We start from the raw sequence: 25,419 nt of genomic DNA, 5'->3' as shown, positions 1-25,419 counted from the left end.
TTAACCCGCTGCGCTACAGCCCGACTCCCTTCTTTATGCTTTCTTATATATTTCATATGCTTCTTTATGATCAATAAAGAGCTTAATTAAAAATTTTTTTTACAGTAGTGCAGCTCTAAAATTTAAGTGTAATGGGTTTCTTTAATATATGCTTAAGGACATACTTTTTATTTATGAAACAGTATAAAAGGCTGGAACTTTATTTTGATGGTTTCTTTCTTTTATATTTTACTGAATGACTAACAGAACCAGAACAGTACTGATGAGTAAAAGATTGGTAAAGGAGCACTGGCCTGGGTTAAGGACCTGGGATCAGTCACTAGTGAACTCGGTATAGTACACGTTACCATGTGGAAGGACCTAGGTTCACTTTCCCAGAGCCATGGAACAGTGCTGCAAGTTTCTATCTCTCCATCCTATCAATATTTCTCTGACTCTATCTAAAAAAAAAAGAAAAGAAAAGAAAGAAAAACAAGTGACTGAGAGCAATGAATCATGCAATATCCACTGAGCCCCAAAGGTAACCCTGGTGGAAATAAATTATAATTTGAAATAAAGTAAATATCTATTGAGATAATTCACCCTAGTCAAAATGCATAATTGTGCACACTTTGATATACTTTGATATGTTATGAGTTTATAATATTATTTGATTATAAGAGTATAAAAAACAACTGAGGTATTACTATAAGCTTTTATTTAAGTAAAATATATGATTGTTGGTCAGTAGAATGATCTTTTTCTTTTTTTAATCATTTTATTTATGAAAAGAAAACACTGACAAAACCATAGGATAAGAGGGGTACAGCTCTACACATTTTGCACCATCAGAACTCCGCATCTCATCCCCTCCCCTGATAGCTTTCCTATTCTTTATCTCTCTGGTAGTATGGACCCAGGGTCATTATGGGGTGCAGAAGGTAGAAGGTCTGGCTTCTGTAAGTGCTTTCCCTCTGAATATGGGTGTTGACAGGTCAATCCATACTCCCAGCCTGTCTCTCTCTTTCCCTAGTGGGGCCAGGCTCTGGGAAAGCGGGGCTCTAGGACACATTGGTGGAGTTCTCTGTCCTGGGAAGTCTGTTTGGCATCAAGTAGTGTCTGGAACATGGTGGCTGAAAAGAGAGTTAACATATAAAGCCAAACAAGTTGTTGACTAATCATGAACCTAAGGGCTGAAATAGTGCAGATGAAGAGTTGGGGGCTCCTCCATTTTGTAAATAGCTAGTAGGCATATTTTAGTTCTATTCCATAGGACCTGTGATTATACTAGTTTTTTTCTTTCCCTGAGCCTGAAATCTGATATGCAGGTGGATCCAAATTATTGTCTGGGGAGAAGATGTCATGGCTGCAAAAAGGACCAGAAAACTGGATCAGGGAAGAGAGTAGCTCCCTAATATGGGAAAGGTCTATAAAAATTGTTGACTGTAAACCCCATCGATTTGATGTGATATTAGGCCCATATTCAGCTTAGAAGCCTATGTGACTTCTGCATCCCTGTAGATCTGAGCTCATATTCTTTGGTCATGAGTAACTTAATATATGAAAAATGTATATAAGATTCTCATATGAATATCTGTAAAATAATTGAAACAATTTATTTTAAAATATTTTCCCAGTGTATTTTAGTATTGTTATTAGCTGTGTTGCTAATATTTTTGCCTTGTTCTTTCAAAGTTATAATTTTAAAGATCTGTTTTATTCTGTTACTTTTGTATTATTTTAATATATAGTCATTTTTATCATAGTGTTATATATTCTCCTGCATTGTAAACCAAATGATACTGAGTAATTGAAACTATTATTTTGTAGGTTTATAAAACTTATAGGAATATATATATATATATTCGTTATGTTTAGAATATCACTGCTTTAGTTGGGTTTTCTGAAATAATATTCCAATAATGAACAAATATTAATATGAAATAATTAATACAATGCTTATTATACGTTTGGTATTATTTTTATCATGGTACTAGAAATCAAATTCAGCATTTCAGAAATGCATTTCAGAGTACCTCTCTGGTCCAACTATTTAAATTCATTTTTATGTAAAGCTGAGATAGAGAGGAAAATCAAAATAATATTGTATCATGCACCAAGTTTTGAATTTTTTTCCATCACTGTCTTTTCTGTTCTTATGTGGTTCCGTAGATTCATCCATGGCATTCACATCTGAAAAACAGACATTCTACCACCAAATTGTCTCCCCAGCTCTTATTTAGATCAAATTATTGTAATAATTTAAAATTTTACATAAATCATATATTGGTGATTTTTACTTTTTATATTTATTTATTTATTTATTTATTCCCATTTGTTGCCCCTGTTGTTTTATTGTTGTAGTTATTGTTGTTATTGATGTCGTAGTTGTTGGCTAAGACAGAGAGAAATGGAGAGAGCAGGGAAAGACAGGGGGAGAGTAAGATAGACACCTGCAGACCCGCTTCACCGCTTGTGAAGCAACTCCCCTGCAGGTGGGGAGCCAGGGGCTCAAACTGGGATCCTTAAGCCTGTCCTTGGCGTTTTGCACCACTTGCACTTTAACACCCTGAGCTACTGCCCGACTTCCAATTTTTGTTTTTTTAATCTAGTGCCAGGGGCACAATACCACTGGCCCCATTCCAAGGTCAACTTTTTGATTTTTTTGTATTTAAACAAGAGAATCTCCAGGCACAGAAGAATCATGCTGGCATGGAACCCTGCAAAAATACTGGTGGCAAATAATAATTGATAATAATGATTTAAAAGCAAATAATCACAAAGTTATTAGATTATTTACTTAAATTTTTATAGAGAATTTTTTCTTTAGAAGAATGTCTGAAATAATATATTTTTCTTTTATTTTCAGTGATAGTGGAAAGCGGAAATATAATTTCTTTTGTGGCTTTTATTAAGTCTGGATATTGTAAGGTTTATAGAAATATCATAGGACTTGTGAAAGCACAATCAAAAATAGTAAGTTTTTTGTTTATTTTTATTGGGGAGTTAGTGGTTTACAGTAAAGCTGAAGAAACATGGAGGGTACAGTTGCTCATCTCATTATTATAGATGTCTTCAAAAACACTCTCAGCCCCCGTCTTAGGTACTTTACCATAATCATGTTCCAGGACCTCAAACTCTCCATAGCCCTTTCCCTGCTCTCCTTTCCCAGAGTCCTTTGCTTTGATGCAGTACATACACCAAAAACATTTCAAGTTTTACTTTGTATTGTCCTTTATGTTCTTGTTTTCCAGAGTCCTTTGCTTGGTGCAATACATCCTCCAAAGCAGTCCCAAGTTTTACTTTGTTACCCCCTTTATAGTCTTATTTCTTAAGTTCTGTCCATGAGTGAGATCATTCCATATTCACCCTACTCCTGGCTTATCTCACTTACCATGATTCCTTCAAGCTCCTTCTAAGATCAGATGAAGAATGTGACTTCCATTATTGTTAACGGTTGTAGAAATAGACTTACCCTATGATCTGTCAATTCCCTCTCTGGGACTATATCCTAAAGAAACAAGCACAGCAGTCCAATGAAATCTGTGTACACTTATGTTCACAGCAACATAATTTGTAGTCTAAACTTGGAAGCATAATTTGTAGTCTAAACTGGGAAGCAACCTAAGTGTCCAACAACAGATGAGTAAGTAGCTAAGAAAATTGTGGTATATATACAAATGCAATACATTTCAAAATTATGTATTATATTATCATTTAATCTCAAATGCAGGATGTGGCCATTTTTTGATGTGCATATTGGACATTTATTTGCGTTTCTTTGTGAAAATTTCATTCAATTTTAATCACTTCAAATTTTCTTTTTATTGTGCTATAAGATACAGATGTGTAAAATAAGCTGTAAAATGCATTGAGTTATAACATATGTATTAAACAGTAAATACACAAAATTATTTCTGACATCTTATTCATGAAAAAATGCCAATTAAAACAAAGTACCTGTGGGGTTGTAACCCTGCCATCCTATGATTTTGTTAATGTCTCCTTTCTTAAATAAATTAATTAATTAATAAAAAAATAATACTTAAAAAAAACAAAGTACCACTATAAACATATTAATTTATTTTAAATGTGCTTGCCATTTGACCTGATAATTCCATACTGCATATTTGCTCAAGACAAATGAAAACATTTGTCTATAAAGAAATCTTTATAAATCAAGAGCTAGGAGCAGTACTTCCAAGGCAAAGTGGTGGTACACCTATGAATGCACATGTTGTAATGTGCAAGAATCCGGGTTTGAATCCACAGACCCCACCTTCAAGGGGGAAGCTTTGCGTGTGGTGAAGCAAGTCTGCAGGAATGTCTCTCTCTCTTTCTCTCTCTCTCTCTCCACTTCTCCCTCACCACTTGATTTTGGGCTGCCTATATCCAATAAATATTTAAAAAGTAAACAAAAAAAAGAATAGTTGAATAGGTGGAAACATTATGATGTAGTCATATAATGGGATAATACAAACCAACATGAATCTTAAATGCACTGGATTGGCTACAAATTATCAAGCTCTTTAAAGTATATTTTAAATAATTCAATTTTTTTGGTTAAAATTTTGGTGTTTCTAGTTTGATTGATTGTTTTATATTGAAGATAATATCCAGGACAAGACATCCACTCTATCAAAGAGCTAATTTCCTGAACTTATGCCATTTCAGTTCTGGTCCTATATGATTACAGTTTTATGAATTTATAGAATAGAAAAAAAAATCTAACGAGTGCAGGATAATAGAGAATTATAAATAATTATAAATAATTGATTATGCCTTTTTCATGGAGTTAAATTCAGTAAATAAACATAATAAAATCACGAGGTGGTAGATTTATTCAGTGTGACAATCAGCATTTATAAGTGACATCTTAAGTTAGATATTGGCATTTGGCCTCAGAATACTTTTTAAGAGTTCTCACCTCCTCTGGGCCACCATCATCTCCTACCCCTTTTTTTTTTAAATTAATGTTTTTTTTTTATTCCCTTTTGTTGCCCTTGTTGAAGTTATTATTGTTGTTGTTATTGATGTCATCGTTGTTGGACAGGACAGAGAGAAATGGAGAGAGGAGTGGAAGACAGAGAAGTGGAGAGAAAGATAGACACCTGAAGACCTGCTTCACTGCCTGTGAAGCAACTCCCCTGCAGGTGGGGAGCCAGGATCTTGAACGGAGATCCTTATGCCAGTCCTTGCGCTTTGCACCACATGCGCTTAACCCACCACGCTACCGCCCAACTCCCCATCTCCTACCCTCACCAATAACTCCTGCTTAGTTTATTTTGCTATTAAAAAAAATAGATCTTGTTGCTCAGAAACTCATGCATACTTTAGTACCTAGGTTGGAACCTAGGTTGCAAGCATACCGGAGCAGACATCTTCCCAGTGAGCTATCTTCCTATCCCCTGGTAATATGCTTATTTTCTTTATTCTTTGCTAATTAAACATGTGTGCTCTGAACAGGGACAGAGATAAGAAATAAAAGATAAAAAAATACTACTCTGAGGTATTCTTATGTGACAAGACTTATAGGATATTGTAAAATGCCTAAACACCTTGGTAAATTAACATGCCTAATTTGCCCATAATTAAAGGACAGTCCTTCTTTCCTTTCTTATCACCTTCCTTTCTTTCTTAGAGCAATGTTTTCTTTTATCTGAGACTTTCTGGAGCTGGCTATCAACGTACTGTTGATTGTTTTAGTATAATTTAATACATTTGTAAGTAAATTTGGGGGGATTGAATTAAATTGTTAGTTCATTGGAACTGCCACACATCCAAATGATTTATATTACAAACAATGAATGTTTGTGGGGTTTGGGCTGTGGTACACCTGTTAAGTGCACATAGTACTAAGATCAAGCAAGGACCCGGGTTCAAGCCCCAGGCTCCCCACCTGAGGGGGAGGCACTTCATAAGCTGCTAAGCATGTCTTCAGGTGTCTCCCTTTTTTCCTTCCCTTCCTATCTCCCCCTTTCATCTCAATTTCTCTCTGTCTTATCCATTAAAAAATGGGAAAAATGAAAACCAGAAGCAGTGGATTCATAGTAGTGCCAGCACAGAACCCCAGCGATAACCCTGGAGGCAAAAACAAAATAATGAGCTTTTGATAGTGACAATTATTATATATAACCGGCTTAATTAAACACTATTTTTTTATCTCTTACAGAAAAAAATTCAAAAATCTGTATATATGGGTGACCTTAAGGAAAATGAGTCATTTGGTGAGATAAGTATTCTTCTTCAAGTTCCATTAACATGCACAATCATTGCTGGAAATGATGTTGAAATGGCAATCATAGAAGAGAAAGACTTAAATAGTAAATATGTAGTTGTGTTTTATTTTAACTACTTGATAAATTTATAAAAAAAGAGTATACAGTTTTCAAAAACATTGTGACACTTAAGTAAGCATGGGTATAAAGAGGTTATGTACAGAAACAAAATACTTTCATAACTTCACATTCTATCTGATATAATTTGCTATTTTTAGAATGCATTTAGCACAGACTAGGGAAATGGCTCAGTGGCAGAATGCATGCTTTGCAAGTATGTTTCTTTCTTTTTTTTTTTTTTTTCCCTCCAGGGTTATTGCTGGGGCTCAGTACCTGCACTAAGAATTCACTGCTCCTGGAAGCCATTTTTTTCCCCATTTTGTTGGCCTTGTTGTTCAGCCCATGTTGTCCTTATTGTTATTTTTGTCATTGATGATGATGTTGGTTGATAGTACAGAGAGAAATCTAGAGAGAAGGGGAGACGGAGAGGGGGAGAGGAAGATAGACACCTGCAAACCTGCTTCACTGCTTGTTAAGTGACTGCCCATGCAGGTAGGGAGCTGGGGACTTGAACTGGAATCCTTATGCCATTCCTTGAGCTTTGAGCCATGTGTGCTCAAATCGCTAAGTTACCGCCCGATGCCCTGCAAATATATGTTTTTAATGCACTAAATAAAACAAAAAAATGAAAAATATATGGTCATCATAAAGTTGGACAATGTTTTGACCTCTCACAAAATGGAAAGAGATCATTTAAGCAAATCTCATGATTTTAACCTTAAGAAATGAAATAGTTCTGATAATTTCCAAGATAACATTAACAATAATACTTACAACTTTCTGAAAATACCTTTGTGCCTCTTGGCTTTTGATCTATAATTTTCTTTTATTAGGAGATCAATGGCTTACAGTATAGTGGTTGGCAGATGGGTACAATTTCTCATCACCCCATGCTAAGTATCTGCAAGACAATCACTTCCCCAACTTGGGTCCTCTTCTAACATCCCCAAGTCTTAATAGCATCCCCCTCCTATTTCTGTTCCTCTTCTTCTTTCCCAGAGCCCTTTGCTTTGGGGCAACATACCAAACAGACTATGTTTCACTTTTCTGTTCTTATTTCTTAAATCATATCCATGACTGAGATTATACCATAGTCACCTTTCTGGCTTATCTCACTTAACATAATTCCTTCAAGCTCAGTTGAACATGAGGTGAAGAAGGTGAATTTATTATTTTTAATAGTTGAGTACTATTCTGTTGTGTATATATATCACAACTTCTTAACTACTCATGTGTTGATAGACATCTAGGTTGCTTTCAAGTTTGGGCTATTACAAATTATGCTACTATGGATATAGATGTACATTAAATCTCTTTAGATGGATGTGTTTGTTTTCTTAGGATATATACACACGAGAGAAATTGCCTGGTCATAGGGAAAGTCTATTTCTAACCTGTTGAGAGTTCTACAGACTGCTGTCCGTAGAGGTGGACCAAATCACATTCTCACTAGAAGTATAGGAGGGATCCTTTATCCCAGAAACCTTCCCAACATTTGTCTTTTTAAATTTATTTTTTCCTATATGATATTTTTTATTAGTGACTCAATGATTGACAAGATAGTGGGATAAGAGGAGTATGATTCCATACAATTCCCAACACCAGAGTTCCATATCCCATCCTCTCCATTAGAAGTCTCCCTATTTTTTTATCTTTCTGGGTGTATAGACCAAATATCTTTATGGGGTGCAGAGGGTGGACGGTCTAGCTTCTGTAATTGCTTCTCCTCTGGACATGGGTGTTGACAGGTCAGTCCATACCCCCAACCTGTTTCTATCTTTCCCTAGTGGGGTAGAGCTCTGGGGAGGTGGGGTTTCAGGACACACTGATGTGGTCATCTACCCAGGAAAGTCAGGTTGATGTCATGGTAGCATCTACAACTTGGGTTGAAAAGCACTAAAATATAAAGCAAAACAAATGGTTTAATCATTGGGACCTAAAGGTAAGATTAAAGCAGATGAGATTTGGGGTCTTAATGTTGGAGGAATCTAGGAAGTCTATTTTATATATTCCAAGGGGCCCATGGCTTTACTAATTTTGCCTGAGACCAACAGTTAACATGCAGGTGGGCTAAAAGTATTATTTGGGATGATGGTGATAGAGTTGAGAATAGAACTAGAAATCTATTTCATAGCAGGGAGTAGCTCCCAAGTATGGTTAAAGTATATAAATAAAGCATTATTTTGTGTCTATTAATCTTTTGGATCCCTTTGGAGGCTATTCTGTCCATATACTCTCCCCACTTTTGGAAAGAGTTGTTTGTTCTTTTGCTGCTGAGTTTGGTGAGCTTTTTGTATACTTTAGTTACTAGCTTTTTTTTCCCTGATGTATGGCATGTAAAAAACTTCTCCCATTCTGTTTGGGTGGTGGTTTTGTTTGCAGTGCAGAAGCTTCTAAATTTAATGTAGTTCACTGGTTTATTTTTGTTTTTGGTTTCCCTTATGAGTGGACTTTAGTCATTGAGAACTTCTTTAAAACTTAAACAGAAAAAAAATTCTGGGGGGTCCTGGTGGTTATGCATCAGTTAAGCACACATAATATGAAGCCCAAGGACCCATTCAAGAATTCTGGTTTGATCCCCTGACTCCCCACCTGCAAGGAAAGGGGATCACTTCACAAGCAGTGAAGCAGATTTTTTTTTTTTTTGATAAATACAGAGAAATTGAGAGGGCAGTGGGAGAAAGAGAGAGACACCTGTAGACCTGCTTCACCACTCTTGAAGCTTCCCCCCTGCAGGTGGGGACCAGGAGGTTTGAACCTGGGTCCTTGTGCATTGTGATGTGTGTGCTTAACCAGGTGCGCCACCTCCTCACCCTGCGGTGAAGCAGATCTTCATATGTCTATCTTTCTCTCTCCCTTTTCATCTTCAAATTCTCTCTGCCCTTACCATAAACAAACAAACAAACAAACAAACAAACAAACAGATGGGCTGCAGAAGCAGTGAATTCATAGTGCAGGCATGGATAATTGATAACCCTGGGGACAAAAGAAAAAAAATAAGAAAAAAATCTTCCAACGTTTACCCCTAAAAATTTGATTTCTTCAGGTTTAACATCCAAGTCCTTCATCTACTTAGTTTACTTTTGTGTATGGTGAGATGAAGTGAATCAGTTTTATTCTTCTGAATGTTTCAATGTAATTTCACAGTACTATTTGTTGAAGAGATTTACCTTTCTCCACTTAATTTTTTGGGTCCCCTTGTCAAAAATTAGTTATCCATTGATGTGGAAGCTGATCTATAAATTGTTGCTTCTAAGTTTGTGGTACCGATCAAGTGAAATCTGTAATCTAATGTTAATGTACTGTCTAGTACGTGAAGATCTATGGCTTGTATTAATTTAAGCAACCATTGGAAATTCTGGAGTTCTAATAAGATTTAAATAATAATAGTAATTTTTAGTTTGACCCTTGAGACATGATACTCAAATTGAGTATGAATTAAGAATAGTTGATACATGATTAGGAGCTAGTTATTAGATATTATTATATTAAAGAGAAGTAGATATACTATATCATTTTATTGGGGGGAGGACTAATGGCTTACAGTACAATTGTTGACACATGAGTAAAATTTCTCATTTCACAATGATAGATATCTGCAAAATATTCTCATCCCTAACTTAGTTTCTTTTCTACCATCATGTACCACAGCCCAAAGCTCTCCCATCCCCACCCTCATTCCCCAGACTGCATCACTTTGGTGCACTACACGGAGGCCAACCCAAGTTTTACTTTATTTTTTCCCTTAGGGTGTTTGTATTTGAACATCACAGAAGGAAAGAAAATAAATGCTATCTCTAATTTATAACATTAAAAAAAGAATCCATGAAACTGACTTTAGATAACTTTCACTTTCTTTCCTTCTATGACTTTCAAAAACAAGTCTCTCTCAAGGCATATATTGCTTAAAAAAAAATCACTCACCACTACCTAAAATCAGAATGGTATCACTTTTATAAGGTGTTCCATTTTCTATATTAATTATTGTAACTGGTGCAGGACAAATACACTGTGGACTTTTATGTAGATCAGCAATTCACACCTAGTGCTTCTTTTTTTTTTTAAAAAAGGCTTTTAAAAATATTTTATTTGGTAGGACAGATAAATTGAGAGGGCAAGGGGAAATAGAGAAGGAGAGAGACAGATGCAGAACCTGCAAACCTGCTTCACCACTAGCGAAGCGTGCCTGCTGCAGGTGGGGAGCAGGAGCTTGAATCTAGGTCCTTGAGTATCCTTCCGCATAGTGCTATGTGCATTTAGCCTGTGTGCCATTGCCTGACCCCAAGACATTTTTTTCTTTTTTTACTTAAACTGACCATTTCCTTGTAGTCTTTATTTTGATAAATGATATTTAGCCAACTTTGAAACACTTTTCTCATTCTCTTCTCTCTTCCCCATGACCAAAACATTTAATTATGAGTATAGATGCACACTTACACACACACACACACGCACACACACACATACACATATATATATTACATGCATGTATGCATTCATGTATGTATGTATTTGGGGGGGTTGGGTGGATGTGCACCTGGTTGAGTGCACATATTACAATATGCAAGGACCTGTGTTCAATCCCCTGGTCCCCACCTGCAGTGAGGGAAGCTTCCTAAGTGGTGAAGCAATTCTAGTGCTTCTTTCAAGCACAATTTAACCTCTTTTACCTCATGGCAGCCAAAAATTCAAATTATTTAATATCATGGTGTACAATTTTGTTGTGCTTGTATAAGTAAGATGTTCATATTTTAAATGTTATTGTGTATTTTCCACTTGAGAGTGATATATAAAAACACTAACATCCATGTTAGTATAACCTAATTGGTTATACATGCAAAACCTGTAATATGCTAATCTTGTTATAAAGAGTTGTTATCAGCTGTTACATTACTGTGGCTTAAATCTGAAATGATTCAGTAAATAGCAACCAAAAGATAACTAAAACTAATGTTCTATTTATAGATAACTGGATACTTTTTTTTTTTTTTTTGCCTCCAAGGTTATTGCTGGGGCTGGTGCCTGAACCACAAATCCACTACTCCTGGAGGCTATTTCTTTCCCCTTTGTTGCCCTCGGTGTTTCATCTTTGTGGTTACCATTGTCATTGTTGTTTGACAGGACAGAGAGAAATGGAGAGAGGAGGGGAAGACATAGATGGGGAGAGAAAGATAGACACCTGCAGACCTGCCTCACCACTTGTGAAGCACTCCCCCTGCAGGTGGGAGGTGGGGAGCCTGGGGTCAAACTGGGATTCTATGCCAGTCCTTGTGCTTCTCGCCATGTGTGCATGTGTGCTTAACCCACTGCGCTACCACTGGATCCTCCTGGTTAGTGCTTTTTAAGACTACATTTTGCTTTTTCCATACCTTTTAGAAAATGACATATTTCACAGTATTTTTATTTCTACATTCTAATTACCTTATTCCAAAAATGTTGAAAATATATTTGAAAACTCAAATAATTTGAACGAAAAATTAATATCAAATTTTGCTAAAAAGATGATCTTCACATATAAAAATTACCAATCTTTAACTTTGAATTTTCAGATTACTTTATCATTTTTCCCTTTATTACACTCATCATCTGATGATAAAAACATAGGACAGAATATTGTCTCATTTTTATACTTTATTAGTTGCTTAGCAGTGTTTTGCAAGACTATAAAATTTCAGAATTATTTTTCTGGCACATAGTGTATGTCAGTCATGAAACCCTTCATCAAAGTTTTGTCCCCCTCGCCTTCCACCCCCACATACACCTCTATAACCATCTGAGTTCTCACAAACTCCAGGAGATAGTCTGATTATTATTATGTTTTGCAAGTTCATTGAATTTAGTCATCTGTAGCCTACATATGAGCACATTCATTTGATACTTGTCCTTCACCTCTTTACTCATTTCACTAGTGTAATCACTTCTTGTACCTTCAATTTTATTGCAGACAACATTTCATCCTTTTAGATTGTCTTCCATTAGATATTTATCTCACCACTTCTCTATGTAACCATTTGTCCTTGGGCACTTTGTTTTTTTAGGCTTTGGCTATAGTAAATAGTGCAGCTATAAATACTGGGGGTGCATATACCCTTTCAAATTAGTGCTTCCATGGTTTTTGTACATGAACCTAGGAGTGATAAGGTATATCCATTCTTATTTGTTTAAGTATGCTCCCAACTGATTTTCACAGAGACATAACCAGCTTGCATTTCTACCAAAAGTATAGTAGAGTTAGTTTGACTCAATATCCTCACAACCACTTGTTTCCTGCTTTGTTGGTATAACAGACAAATCTTTCAAAAAGTCAGTCAGATGGTCCACAGACATATGAATAAATGTTCCACATGACTTATAAATAGAGAAAAACAAATTAAGACCATAAAGAGATATTAGCTCATACTTGTAAGAATGGCGTACATCAATAAAACTGGACATTAATTTTTATGCTTTAAAATATGTCAGTGAACCAGGTAGTGGTGTGCATGGTACAGAGCACATATTACGATGCACAAGGACCTGACTTCAAGTCCTAGACCCCCACCTGCAGAAGGAAAGCTTCATTCTTCTTCTTCTAGTGTTTGCCCTTCTTCGTAGCCAGTCAACAGCATCAGGTTGAGCCTGATGTAAAGTTTCGAGACCTCCTTTGAATCTGGAGAGGTGGCAGTCGTTGACTATGTGGGTCATAGTTTCATTAGATGTAAGAAATGCTACAGGTTTCTCTCTGTCTACCTTCCCTTTCTTTCTTGATATCTCCCTGTCTCTTTACATTAAATAAGTAGATAAAATATTTAGAAAGCAACATCAAGTTTAAGATGAATGAAATATTAAACTAGAACTGTGAACACATGCAAATTCCATAATATCTCTCCTTATAATAAAGATTTGTTGACGGGTGTTATATTGCATTGGTGTAAATGTGAAATTATTCAATAAAAAGCCAGCATGAGGTAAGTGAAACCAATGTATTCAACAGCATTCTCAGTCACATGTGCTGCTACATTTTCTTACTTATCAGATGGTGAAATATGATAGTTTTTTAGAACTGTGATTCATTGATGGAAAACTAAAATTCATATATTATCCCAACTAGACAAATCACATACTTTTTACTAAGCAAATTACTTCAAAGAGTCAATATATCTTAAATAATCCCATTTTATCAATAATATTTAATAAACATAGAGTTGCTCATTCACTCTACCTATTCCTGAGGTGAGTAGAATAGAATCTAAGAAATAAAAAATATACATGTTCAATTACTTTGTCAGGAGTATCATTGTACAGCTATATACATATAATCATAGATTTTTTTACAGTATTTTATAATTTTTTAAAAGATGAACATTTGTGCAATTGCTAACTTTTGGAAGATAAGAAATAATTGATTTTCAGTCTATGAATGCTTCTTAGACATTATAGCAAAACGAGTTTAAGAAATATACATATATATTCACTCTAATATAATTCTACTAGAGATATAGTTATCTTATTATTATATTTATGAACCCAATATACTTTTCTCCAGTTGTACAGCTTAGACATTACATAATTTAGATTAAGTTTATGTGTACAAAATATTTTAATTTTACTTGATATCTTTTAATTGATATCTTAAATTTTCTATTTTGTAGAGAAATAATTGCTTTTTTATCCATCAGTAAATTCCCACTTTTATTAATTCTTTATCATCTAATTATGCAATATTAAAAGATAAGAGATAACTATGGGCATAAAATTTATTTTCCAAGAGTAAAAGTTCTAATTGCAAGTTGACATTGGTATAAACTATCTTAAAGCTTTCATTTATTTTCAGATAGGAAGAATGTCCAAAATCTGTTATCTGTGCTAATGAGTCTCTTAAGTAAAAGCCTAGGCAACCAAATTTTTTATTTAGGTAGTTTTTAGGAGCAGTTGGTGTATTCTTATAAAAAATACCTATTAATATTTTCCGACAGTTCTTTGTTTTCTGTTATGGAAAATTTTAACAAGGTGTCTCACTGACAACAATGCTAATAGAATAGTTTAAACTCTTAAACAATTTGTCCCAGAAAAGTTATGGTTTCTTTTCTTTCTTTGTATTTTTTCTGATAACATTTTATAAAAATAGATTTCCAACATAAAAATAAGACATGACTGTTAAAGATAGAATTTTTTCTAATAATTCCAACTTATGCATTATTAGTTATGTGAAAATATATTATGCAAAACTATATTATTTCTGATAAATTATTTTTACAACATTTGGTATTTTATATATGCATTAAAAACAGTTTTGTTAATTATATAATCTTCAGACAGTTTGCATATCTTGCAACTTGTAAAAGTAGTTCTTACTTGAGAAGATTAGGTTATTCGACAAAATAATGCAGAAATTTACAATATGATTTATTGTTGACTTTAACAATATAAATTGATTACATGTGCATATCAACATATATTTATTAATGTACTTTTAAATTTTGTAGTCAGTAATTTTGCTTGAATTCGTTTCTTACTATAAGTTGTTTCACCAAACAAAAATTTAATTTATTGATTTTTTTCATGACAAATCTGATTTTAGAATGATTGGAGTGGCAAAGTTGACATTAGCTCATTATAAGAAAAGTTGTAGTGAAATTCAAACAATATGTGCCTTATTTCAAGTTTGTTAGTGTCTTTCTGTATACTATACATAAACCTACCTATCATTCTGCTAGTTAATCTAATTCTTGCACCAATGTGTACTTGAGCCCTGCATCCCCAGAGCCCTGTTATACTAGGTAAAGAGAAAGACAGGTAGGGAGTATGGAATGGCTTGCCAATGCCTATGTTCAGCAGGGAAGCAATTACAGAAGCCAGACCTTCTACCTTTTGTACCCATAATGGTCCTGGGTCCATATTTCTAGAGGGACAAAGAATAGGAAAGCTTTCAGGGCCAGGTGGTGGCACACCTGGCTGACCTCACATTTTACAGTGCACAAAGACCCAGGTTCAAGTCCCCTGTCCCCACCTGCAGGGGGGAAGCTTTGTGAGTGGTGAAGTAGGGCTGCAGGTGTCTCTCAGTCTCTCTCCTTCTCTGTAATCCCCTTACCTCTCAGTTTCTGGATGTCTCAATCCTATAAATAAATAAAGATAATATAAAAGTGTTTTTTTTTAAAGAAAGCTTTCAAGGTATGGGAGGGGATACAGAGTTCTGGTGGTGGGAATTATATGGAATTGTACCTCTCTTATCTTATGGTCTTGTCAGTATTCCCATTTTATAAATAAAAAAAGTCTAACCCTTGAAAAAATACACATTTGCTGAGCTAGAGGTTTTATGCTTGCATGTTAAGTCCTGTCTCTCAACAATAATGTCTGCTTGTGATAATTATTTGCTATTGGTAACAATGATTTCACTTAGCATAATCTCACTTGAATAGTTTAAAAACTTGAATATAAAATTTTATACTCTTCGTCATATTTTATTTTATTTTTTAATTTTTAATTTATAAAATGGAAATATTTATAAGACTATAGGATAAGAGGGGTACAATTCCACACAATTCCCACACCCAGAACTCTATATCCAATCCCTTACCTTGTTAGCTTCCCTATTCTTTATCCCTCTGGTAGTATGAACCCAGGATCATTATGGGGTGCAGAAGGTGGAGGGTCTGGCTTCTGTAATTGCTTCCCCACTGAACATGGGCATTGACAGGTCGATCTATACTCCTAGCATGTCTCTCTCTCTCTTTTTTTTCTTAATTTAAGAAAGGATACATTTTTTAAAAGATTTATTTATTCCCTTTTTTTGCCCTTGTTGTTTTATTGTTCTTATTGATGTCGTCGTCGACAGAGAGAAATGGAGAGAGGAGGGGAAGACAGAAAGGAGGAGAGAAAGATAGACACCTGCAGACCTGCTTCAGGGTTTGTGAAGCAATTCCCCTGCAGGTGGGGAGTCGGGTCTCAAACCGGGATACTTAAGCCGGTCCTTGCGTCTTGCGCCACATGGCTTAACCCCCTGCGCTACCGCACGACTCACCAATTTTATACTCTTACTGATAAACATTTTAAAATTATTATTATCCAGGAATTTTGATGTTTCTGTTAAATATAATCATGGGGGACCAGGTCATGGCACATCTAGTTGAGTGAACATGTTACAATGTACAAGAACCAGGGTTCAAGCCCCCAATTCCCAAGGCATGAGGAAAGCTTTGTAAATGGTGAAGCAGGGCTGCAGGAGTGTCTCTGTCTCTTTCTTTATCTCCCCTTCCTCTCAACTTCTGGCTGTCTGTATCCAATAAATAAATAAATAAATAAATAAAAATAAATAAATATAATAAAAAATTCAAATAAGTATGTATATAATCATGGTTACTAAATAACAGAAAACAGCTGGTATTTTTAAGAAATTTGATCCAATGAAGCAAAGGAATTTTATGTTTTCTACATTCTTAGAAGTTTGTTCAAGGACAGGGTTTTTTTTCCCCTTCACTGGAAAATTCTGTCTACTGGATCATAAAAATGCCGTAATTCTATTTTCTGTTTGTCAAATATTTTTAATTTAAATATTAATAGATTTAGTATAAAGAAGCAAAGTTTCCAAATTTGATTTAAACTTGGTAGACTCATTGCATTACTTTATTGGTATTTTGTTTGCTACCTAAAAAATAATGTAACTGTAACAGCTCAAATAACACTCATTTAGTATCTTACAGATTAGTAAGTCTGATATCTGAACAGCGATGACTGGGTCCTACAATTCTAAATCACCAAAAGTAAAGTTTTGATCAAGTGGGTCTCTTAATCTCTAGATTCTGGATGACCAAGGTCATTCAAGTTGGCAGAATTCAGTATATGTGTTTATTTAATATATATGCCTGTCTGTCTGCTTAAATATGTATCTTGAGAAAGAGGCTACAATACTGTTCCAGTTTGCACATTAAGTATTGGATATTCAAATCAGACCTCATACATTTCAGTCTTGGACACAAAACAATGAGCTACTTCCTCACTCACATGCCTCTGTTTTCTTGTAATCAGCTGAAGGCTACTATTTATTGTCAGCAGCTACTTCATACACGTAACTTTCTATCCCAGTAAGAAATATATTTTTTAATCAAATTTTTCATACTTTGACCTCCCTCCCCGAATTCTTTTTTTAAAGAACTATGTGATGGACTAAGCACATGTAGTACAAAATGTAAGGACACAGGCAAGGAACCAGGTGTGAGCCCCTGGTTCCCCACCTGCAGGGGAGCCACTTCACAAGTGGTGAAGCAGGTCTGCAGGTGTCTCTCCTTCTCTCCCCCACTCTGTCTTCCCCTCCTTAATTAAGAGCAGTGAATTCCTAGTGCAAGCACCAAGCCCCAGCGATAACACTGGAGGCAAAAAAAAAAAAAAAAAAAGAAAGAAAAGAAAGGTAAAGCAGTCATTTGATGAGATGAAGTTCATTCAGGTAATTACAAATGTCAATTTGTAACTAATCTTCATTGCATGTACAAAATCTTTCTACTAAATGATATAATTAACTGGATATATTTCCTTTTGGAGACCTTAGTTCTGCGGTCCATGTTCAAAGATTTATCTTCATTTGACTTCATTTATTTTACCTATCCTTGTTCATTATTTATCCCATATTGGTAAGGTTTTGTATAAATGGTTTCCACATATATGAATCCTTTCAGCATTTCTTGTCAGTTCAAATTAGGATTCATGAGTTTCTTTAATTGTTTGATTGAAAAATTCACTAGCAGAAGCTGAGTGGTGGCACACCTGGCTGATTGCACATGTTATCAAGTGCCAAGTTCAAGCTCCCACTCTCCATGTGTGGAAGGGAAAGTTTGTGAGCAGTGAAGCAGGTCTGTAAATATCTCTCTTTATCTCTCCCACTCTGTTTCCTCACCCCTTCTCCATTTCTCTCTGTCCTATCTAATAAAAAAGGGTAAGAAGGGAGAGAGGAAGCTACCAGATGCAGTGGATTCATGTGTAGGCAACAGCCTCCATCAATACTTTGTGACAATAAAAATTATATATATATGTATATATACGTATATTATTATCATTACTATTAAAGGAAATTTAACTAGCACTCCTCTACGCCTGAGTGGATAGATTAGCTGGATAGATAAAATAGTCTTGGCTATAGGGTCTTCATTAAAATCTTCCAAATACCAAAGAACAGATACACATGGCCCAAAGATAAATGAAGAAATGCTTCATTTAGATAAATGCAAATTATAACTGCACTGTTATTTCATCTACATCTGTGAGAATGACCTACAGCAACAAACCAGGAAATGATAGGTACTGGAGTGGCTATGGAGAAAAAAGGACTTTGCTGGTGGGAATGCAAACTGGTGCAGCCCCTTTGGAAGACTATATGAAAAGTCCTTAAGCAAATGAAATTTGAATTACCTTACTTCCTGGCAATACCACTCTCGTCATTTACCCAAAGGGACATATGTAGCAGCATATTAATAGCTATATTATTCACAGTGGCTAAAGAGTGGAAGCAACTTAAATGACAACCCACAGATGCCTGCATAAAGAAACTATAGGATTTATCTTCCATGTAATACTACTCTGCAATCAAAGAAGATGCTATTTAGTCCTTTGGAAGAAAATAAATGGAACTGAAGTGATTATGCTTAGTGAAATGAGTAAAGAGATGAATGACAACTATTGGATGGCTTCAGGCATATGTGGACTCTAAAGAACTGATATACAAAAAAAAAAAACTTACAAAAAAACTTAACAAAAAAAAAACACAAACAAAAGTAACATAAAAAGGCAAGAAAACTGTAAGACTTGTGAAAACTATCAAAGTTATTTTTGGGATGTAGGAGGGAGGGAATACAATTTAACTTTAGTAGTGGGTGTGATGTGGAACTATCCCCTAGGATCCTTCAATCTTGTTACCCAATATTCTTTCTCTCTCTCTCTCTCTCTCTCTTTCTCTCTCTCTCTGTCACACACACACACACACACACACACACACACACACACACACACACACACACACACACAGTAACCTTGATAATTTCCTGTCATTGCTTTCTAAACTTTAGCATTTATGTTGAGAAATCAATTGATTGTGTTATGAAGGTTCCTTTGTAAGTAATTCTACTTTGAAAATTCTCTATATTTGATCTTTGTTGTCTTTATCATACTCCTTGCTGAGTCTCAGTTTGTATTTACTTTGCTTAAAACTTTTATTTCCTGAGTCTGGGTGTTTATCTCCTTTTTAAATATGGGGAAATTTAAACTTAAATATGGGGAAATTCTGGGAGTCGCAGCAGGTTAAGTGCACGTGGTGTGAAGTGCAAGGGCCAGCGTAAGGATCCCGGTTTGAGTCCCCGGCTCCCCACCTGCAAGGGGGTCGCTTCACAAGCAGTGAAGTAGGTCTGCACATGTCTATCTTTCTCTTTCCCTCCCTCTATGTCTTCCCTTCTTCTCTACATTTCTCTCTGTCCTATCTAACAACAATGACATCAATAACAACAACACTAATAACTACACAACAATAAAAAACAAGGGCAACAAAAGAGAAAATAAATAAAAATGGTGAAATTCTCAACTGATCTTTATTCAAATAAATCTTCTCTTATATATTATATTTAATACATATGATACTATATATTGCAACTATTTAAAAATATTGTTTTCCAATATTATTCCATAACTCTCATTATATTCACATTCTATAGTTTATTTTTCTTCTTTTTTTTGTTAATGGTTTCTTCTATCTGATACTCAAGATCACCACTTCAGCCTTTGACTTTTTTCGGTTGATGGACCCCTCTCCTATATTTTTTAGCTCAGCTAGAGTATCTTTATTTTTCCAATTTTACTATGACTTCTGTTATATTATATCTGATGTTGTTTAAGTTTTCTACCCTTGAACTTTCTATTTCAATGAACATTCTTCAGACCACTCTTGGAATTTTAAAATTATTTTTATTTGTTATTAGTAGTATTTACAAGGTTATAAAATTACAGTATGTATTTCCACACTGCATCCACCATCAAAATTCTGTGCTTCCATGCTCCCACCTCCCAAAGATAACCACCATAGAATTCACAAATCTTAGAAACAGTTTGCTTGCTTCTGCTTCTGTTTTTTTTTTTTATTCAAGTCATGTGTATCCATTATCTAGATCCCACACATGAGTGAAACCATCCAGTGGTTGTCTTTCATTTCTTTACTCATTCAAACCAAGCATAATCAATTCCGTCAATTTTGTCCCAAAGGGCACATTATTATTTTGTTTGCCATAACTTACTTAGTCAGTCATCTGTTGATGGGCATTTAGGCTGCTTCCAGTCTTTGACTATTATGAATAATGCAGTTATTAACACAGAGGTGCATATATTCATTTTAACTAGTGTTTGAGTGTCCACTGGATAAATGGATGAATGTTATTTGTTGAATAATAGTGGATATAGTGGACCTCCTATTCTGGTTCCAGGTTTTAGTGGGGAAGCTTTCTTCTTTTCTCCATTGAGAATGGTGTTAGCTGTGGTTTTGTCACAAATAGACTTTATTATGTCGAGGAATTGTCCTTCTATTCCCAATTTCTGGATGGTCTTTATCATAAATGGGTGCTGGATTTTGTCAGATGCCTTTCTAGCATCACTTGATATGAGCATATGATTTTTATATCTTTCTTTTGTTGAATTTTGATGAATTACATTGATTGGCTTGTGGATATTGAACCATACCTGCTTCTTAAGGATGAATCCCACACTTTTTACCTCACTTTTGATGACCATATTAGGAAGAATATATAGCTCTGTTGAATTAGAATTTATATTTCAGTTGTCCTGACACAATAATGTGACTAATTCCCTCTTACTTCATTTCTTCTTACTGTATGTGATATTATACAAGACCTGTATCATGGACATCTGTGTTTGAACCTGAGTAGTGACTTTGGTAGTTAGTGTTCAATAGTCATTAAGATGCTGTGGACAGGGGTTCAGGGCTGATATGTAGCTGGTGCTTTTTTCTAGGTAATGTCTATGATGAGCAAACTCTGAAACTGGCAATGCAGAGATTCTAGCATGCTGTGAGCAAGCAAGATAACTCTTCCAGAATCCACCCCCAGGATCTGTTGCTATGAAATTACGTTCCAGTATGGTGTCTACCAATCTACCTTCATTCTGGAAACACTGTTGTCATGATTTTGCTAAACCTCTTGCACTGCTTCTAGTTTCCTATTTAGTATTACTTTAAGGCTGTAATCATAGTTTTGAGATATTCATATTTTGGCATACTCTACCCCTTGCTTGTCATATTAGAATCCCATAAGTTGCTGCTATCTTCTGATTGCTGAGGCAGAGTACGGTGAGGTGAGTGTTATAAAGTCTAAATAGGTTGGTTATAAGGTCTAAATAGGTTGGTAACAGATCCCTTCAGTGAGAACTGTAAAGTCTTTAGGAACCATAAAATACAGGGAGTCACTAGACTTGGTGGGGAAAGGGTTAAGATAGGAGAGTATAATGCAGGTGTACAGTAAAAATCAGTGCTAAGGATAATATGACTGAAAAAAAAAGAGAGCAAAGGATGATGCAGGTTGTGATAGAATACATTTTTTTCTGCAAATAATCAGGTGTCATAGATTTAGTTATGATACCATAGAGTTTGAGATTAGATATTGGGTCTTTTGATATGGCTTCTACTAGTTTGTCTCCCAAAGTTGCTAGTCTCCTTTTCCACTCTGGTTAGATCAAGCTTGCAAAGAACATGGCCCTTGAACTTTGTAAAATTCTTCCTATTCTCCAGGAAGGAGAATGTCCTCCTTCCTGAGCAGGGATCACAAGACCTGCTCTCCCAGATGCTAAGATTCTTACTCCATCTTTTCTGCTCCTCTAAGGTTTTCTACTTCTTTTATGATTGAGGTTATTGTCCATGTCACAGATTATTTTCAGTGTATATTTAACTAAAATTGTACTCTGTATCTATCATAATCTCCAGAAGAGACAAATATTGTTCCTCCCTAGATATTGCTTACAGTAGAATGTATTTTTAAATATTTTATTATATTTCTTTATTGGATAGAGATAAACAGAAATAAATATGATAGGGGAAGTTAGAGAGATAGATAGATAAATAGAGAGAGAGAGAGAGAGAGAGAAACACCTGCAGCACTGTTTCACCACTCACAAAGCTTTCCTTCTTCAAGTGGAGACTGGGGCTTGAACCCGAGTCCTTGTGAAATGTAACATGTGTGCTCAACCAGGTGTGTCACCACCTGGCCCCTACTAGAATATTTTTTACATTGAATTTTGGCTAATTGCCAAAAATTGTGCATGCTCGCACACAAGTGGACACCACTAGGAATTCACATATGTCATTATGTATGATTTCAGTGTTCTGGCATACTTTTTCATATATATATATATATATATATATATATATATATAGAGAGAGAGAGATATGTATATATATTACATACTTCATATATATGCATTTTCTTTCCACATATATTTCAAATATATATTTTTATCAAAAGAGAAACAGAGATACCATGATACTAAAACTTCCTTCAGTGCTATAAAGCTCCCATGTAGTATGTGTGTGGGTGAAGGGGCATGAAAATCAAGGCCAAGCACATTGCAAGGCAGATACCCTATCAGCTGAACCATCTCACTGACCTTTGTAAGTTATTTATAATGGATGCACCGATGTGAGCAAAATGTGTTTGATAAATAGTACAGTAAAATTACTTCTAGTTACAAAGTTGCACAAAAAGAACACAGGTCCTAAATTTTATATTTATTGTGTAAATCAAGGTATAAATAAGGACAGTTTTAGTAAAAGAAACTAAGAATTTTTATTTTCATTGTTAACATTTTATATTTATTTATTTATTTATGTATTTATTTATTACCACCCAAGTTATTGCTGGAGCTTGGTACCTGCACAAGTAATCAATGAATCCACCTCTTCTAGCAGCCATCTTCTTAAAAAAAATGTTTTGATAGAGACAAAGGGATATTGGGAAGGAGGGGTTGTTGGTATGCTTCTGGATTCCGCTTGTGAAGCCTTCTGATTTTATCATCACATTGGGTTCGCTTGTGTTGCTTGCTATGTGTTCTGTTTGCATGGCCACTGTTGGCTGGGCACCCCCTGCCTCCGGAATATTGGTTTGGTCTTCTCCCCCCTGCCTCTGGGACATTTGGTTTAGTCCTCGCTGGTTCGTGCTTCTTTCTTCTCCCCGCTCCCTATCGTAGTATTTCCTTGGTTCCTAACTCTTCCTCCGGAGGAGAGAGATGCAGGACAGAATTGGGTTGTGATTAGATTATATTAGTTTGTTGAACTGCATCCCCGCTCATGAATAAAGATTGAACTGCGGTCTCAGCACAGCCATGAGTCTCTGGTAGTCTGTCTCTGGTCCGCGAAGCCAGCCTGGCAAAAACGACAAGGGGTGAAGTGAAAGAGAGATACCAAAAGCACTACTTCACCACTTTTGAAGTTTCCCCCTTAGAAGTGGAGCCAGGGATTTGATCCTAGGTTCTTGTTCTTGATAATGTGTGTGCTCTACCATGTGTTTCACCTCCCAATAACTCATTGTTAACATTTGCTTTCTATAATATGTTCTATGCTAATATACATATGACAGAGATTGACTAGGGATTGAACAATCCTCCTTTTCGTCGTCCTCCTCTGCCACCCCTCCTTCTTCACCTTTTTTTAACTGAGAATAGAAGACTACACTCCTCAGCCTCTATTTTAGTTAAGCTGGAGCCACATGACTGGTTCTGGCTAATGGAATAGAAGGAAAGTATCATAGTCTGACCATGAAAGATAAGATCTTCCATGAGCTCATTTACTGTGAAGCATTCCAAGAAAGCTGTATCACATGATGTTGGGAACCTGTGCCTGGTTCTTTCTTGGATGGAATTGTCCAGAGTAGTTGCTTAGCCAAAATCATCTGTACTAGATTTTATGAAAGGGAAAAACAAAGATTTGTTGAATTAAGCAATCAAGATTTTGACTTGTTTGTTATAGCAACTAACGAGTGCTACCATGAGTCATACAACTGGCAAACTTGGAATTTTCTTAAGAGTTCTATTAAAATAAAAATTCCTAAATAAGGTTACCAGAATGATTATTTTCTTGATTATTCTTTTGTTTTTAATATTTAGAAATATTTTATTCAAGCATAATATCAGGGCATCTGTAGAAATGAAAATATATGTACTTAAGGTATATGCAATGTTAGAATCTTTTAGAATTATATTTGCAAAATATTATTTTGAGTATATGATTTATACAAGAGATGACAGAAAAGCAAATTGAATTCTTTTAAAAATAGTAATACTTCTTAAAATACTCTGACAAAAATATTAAATTAGCCTACAGTTTAATTATATATTTCAACAATATGCCCAAGATGGGTGGTATATAAATACAGAGACAAGTAACTAATTCAGGAGAAAAATGAATTGAACTTGAGGTGGTTTTTAGTGACATAAGGAGATGAATGAAAACTACTGGGCAGTTTCATTCATATATGGAACATAGAGAATCAAAACACACACACAATTACACAAGAAAATTAGAGTCAAACTGTCTCTAAGATCTTGTAACAACCATGGTGGTTATTCTTTTAAGAGTGAGAGGGTAGATACAGAACTTTGATGGTGGGTATGGTATTGAAATATTCCCCTGTATCCTTATAATCATGTAATTCATTATTAAATCAGTAATAAAAGCATTAGAAAGAAAAGAAACCTGAAAGACAACTCAATAAATAACTTAGCCTCAATGGACTATGTGAGGTAAATAGTCATTAAGAGAAAAAATGCATATATATCAACAGATGATAGACTAGAGAACTCCTATCTCAGCTTGATATGGTTAGAATATTCACTGAAGAAGAGCTCTAAATGGCCATGTAATGAAGAAACTATATAAACACTACTATTGTTGGTTTTATCGCATGATCACTATAAGACAATCTTTACAAATTATAACATTAACAAAATTTAAAATTAAATTCTAATATTTTTTTCACTTACTACATTGGATTATCTTTTATCCCACACCAGAGGAGCATGCACCTTCTGGAGAAGGGTTTACTCTTTGATGGAGCTTTTACAAATGTAAATGTTAAGAAGCTGAGCACGCATT

At 35.2% G+C, this 25,419-nt stretch overlaps 1 protein-coding gene across 2 annotated transcripts in view; it reads left to right on the top strand.

The window, feature by feature from the left end:
• Nucleotides 1-25,419, top strand: part of CNBD1 (cyclic nucleotide binding domain containing 1) — a 258,856-nt gene that overhangs the window by 160,176 nt on the left and 73,261 nt on the right. For both annotated transcript variants that reach the window (XM_060199270.1, XM_060199274.1), the window contains exons 9-10: nt 2,849-2,955; nt 6,152-6,302. In XM_060199270.1, the coding sequence (XP_060055253.1) occupies nt 2,849-2,955; nt 6,152-6,302 (258 nt within the window). The remainder of the gene's footprint in view (nt 1-2,848; nt 2,956-6,151; nt 6,303-25,419) is intronic.

The sequence above is a fragment of the Erinaceus europaeus genome, chromosome 1 (assembly GCF_950295315.1).
Source record: "Erinaceus europaeus chromosome 1, mEriEur2.1, whole genome shotgun sequence".
Classification (NCBI taxonomy): Eukaryota; Metazoa; Chordata; class Mammalia; order Eulipotyphla; family Erinaceidae; genus Erinaceus; species Erinaceus europaeus.
Note: the sequence above shows the minus strand (reverse complement) of the source record. Positions and strands in the feature narration are given on the sequence as shown.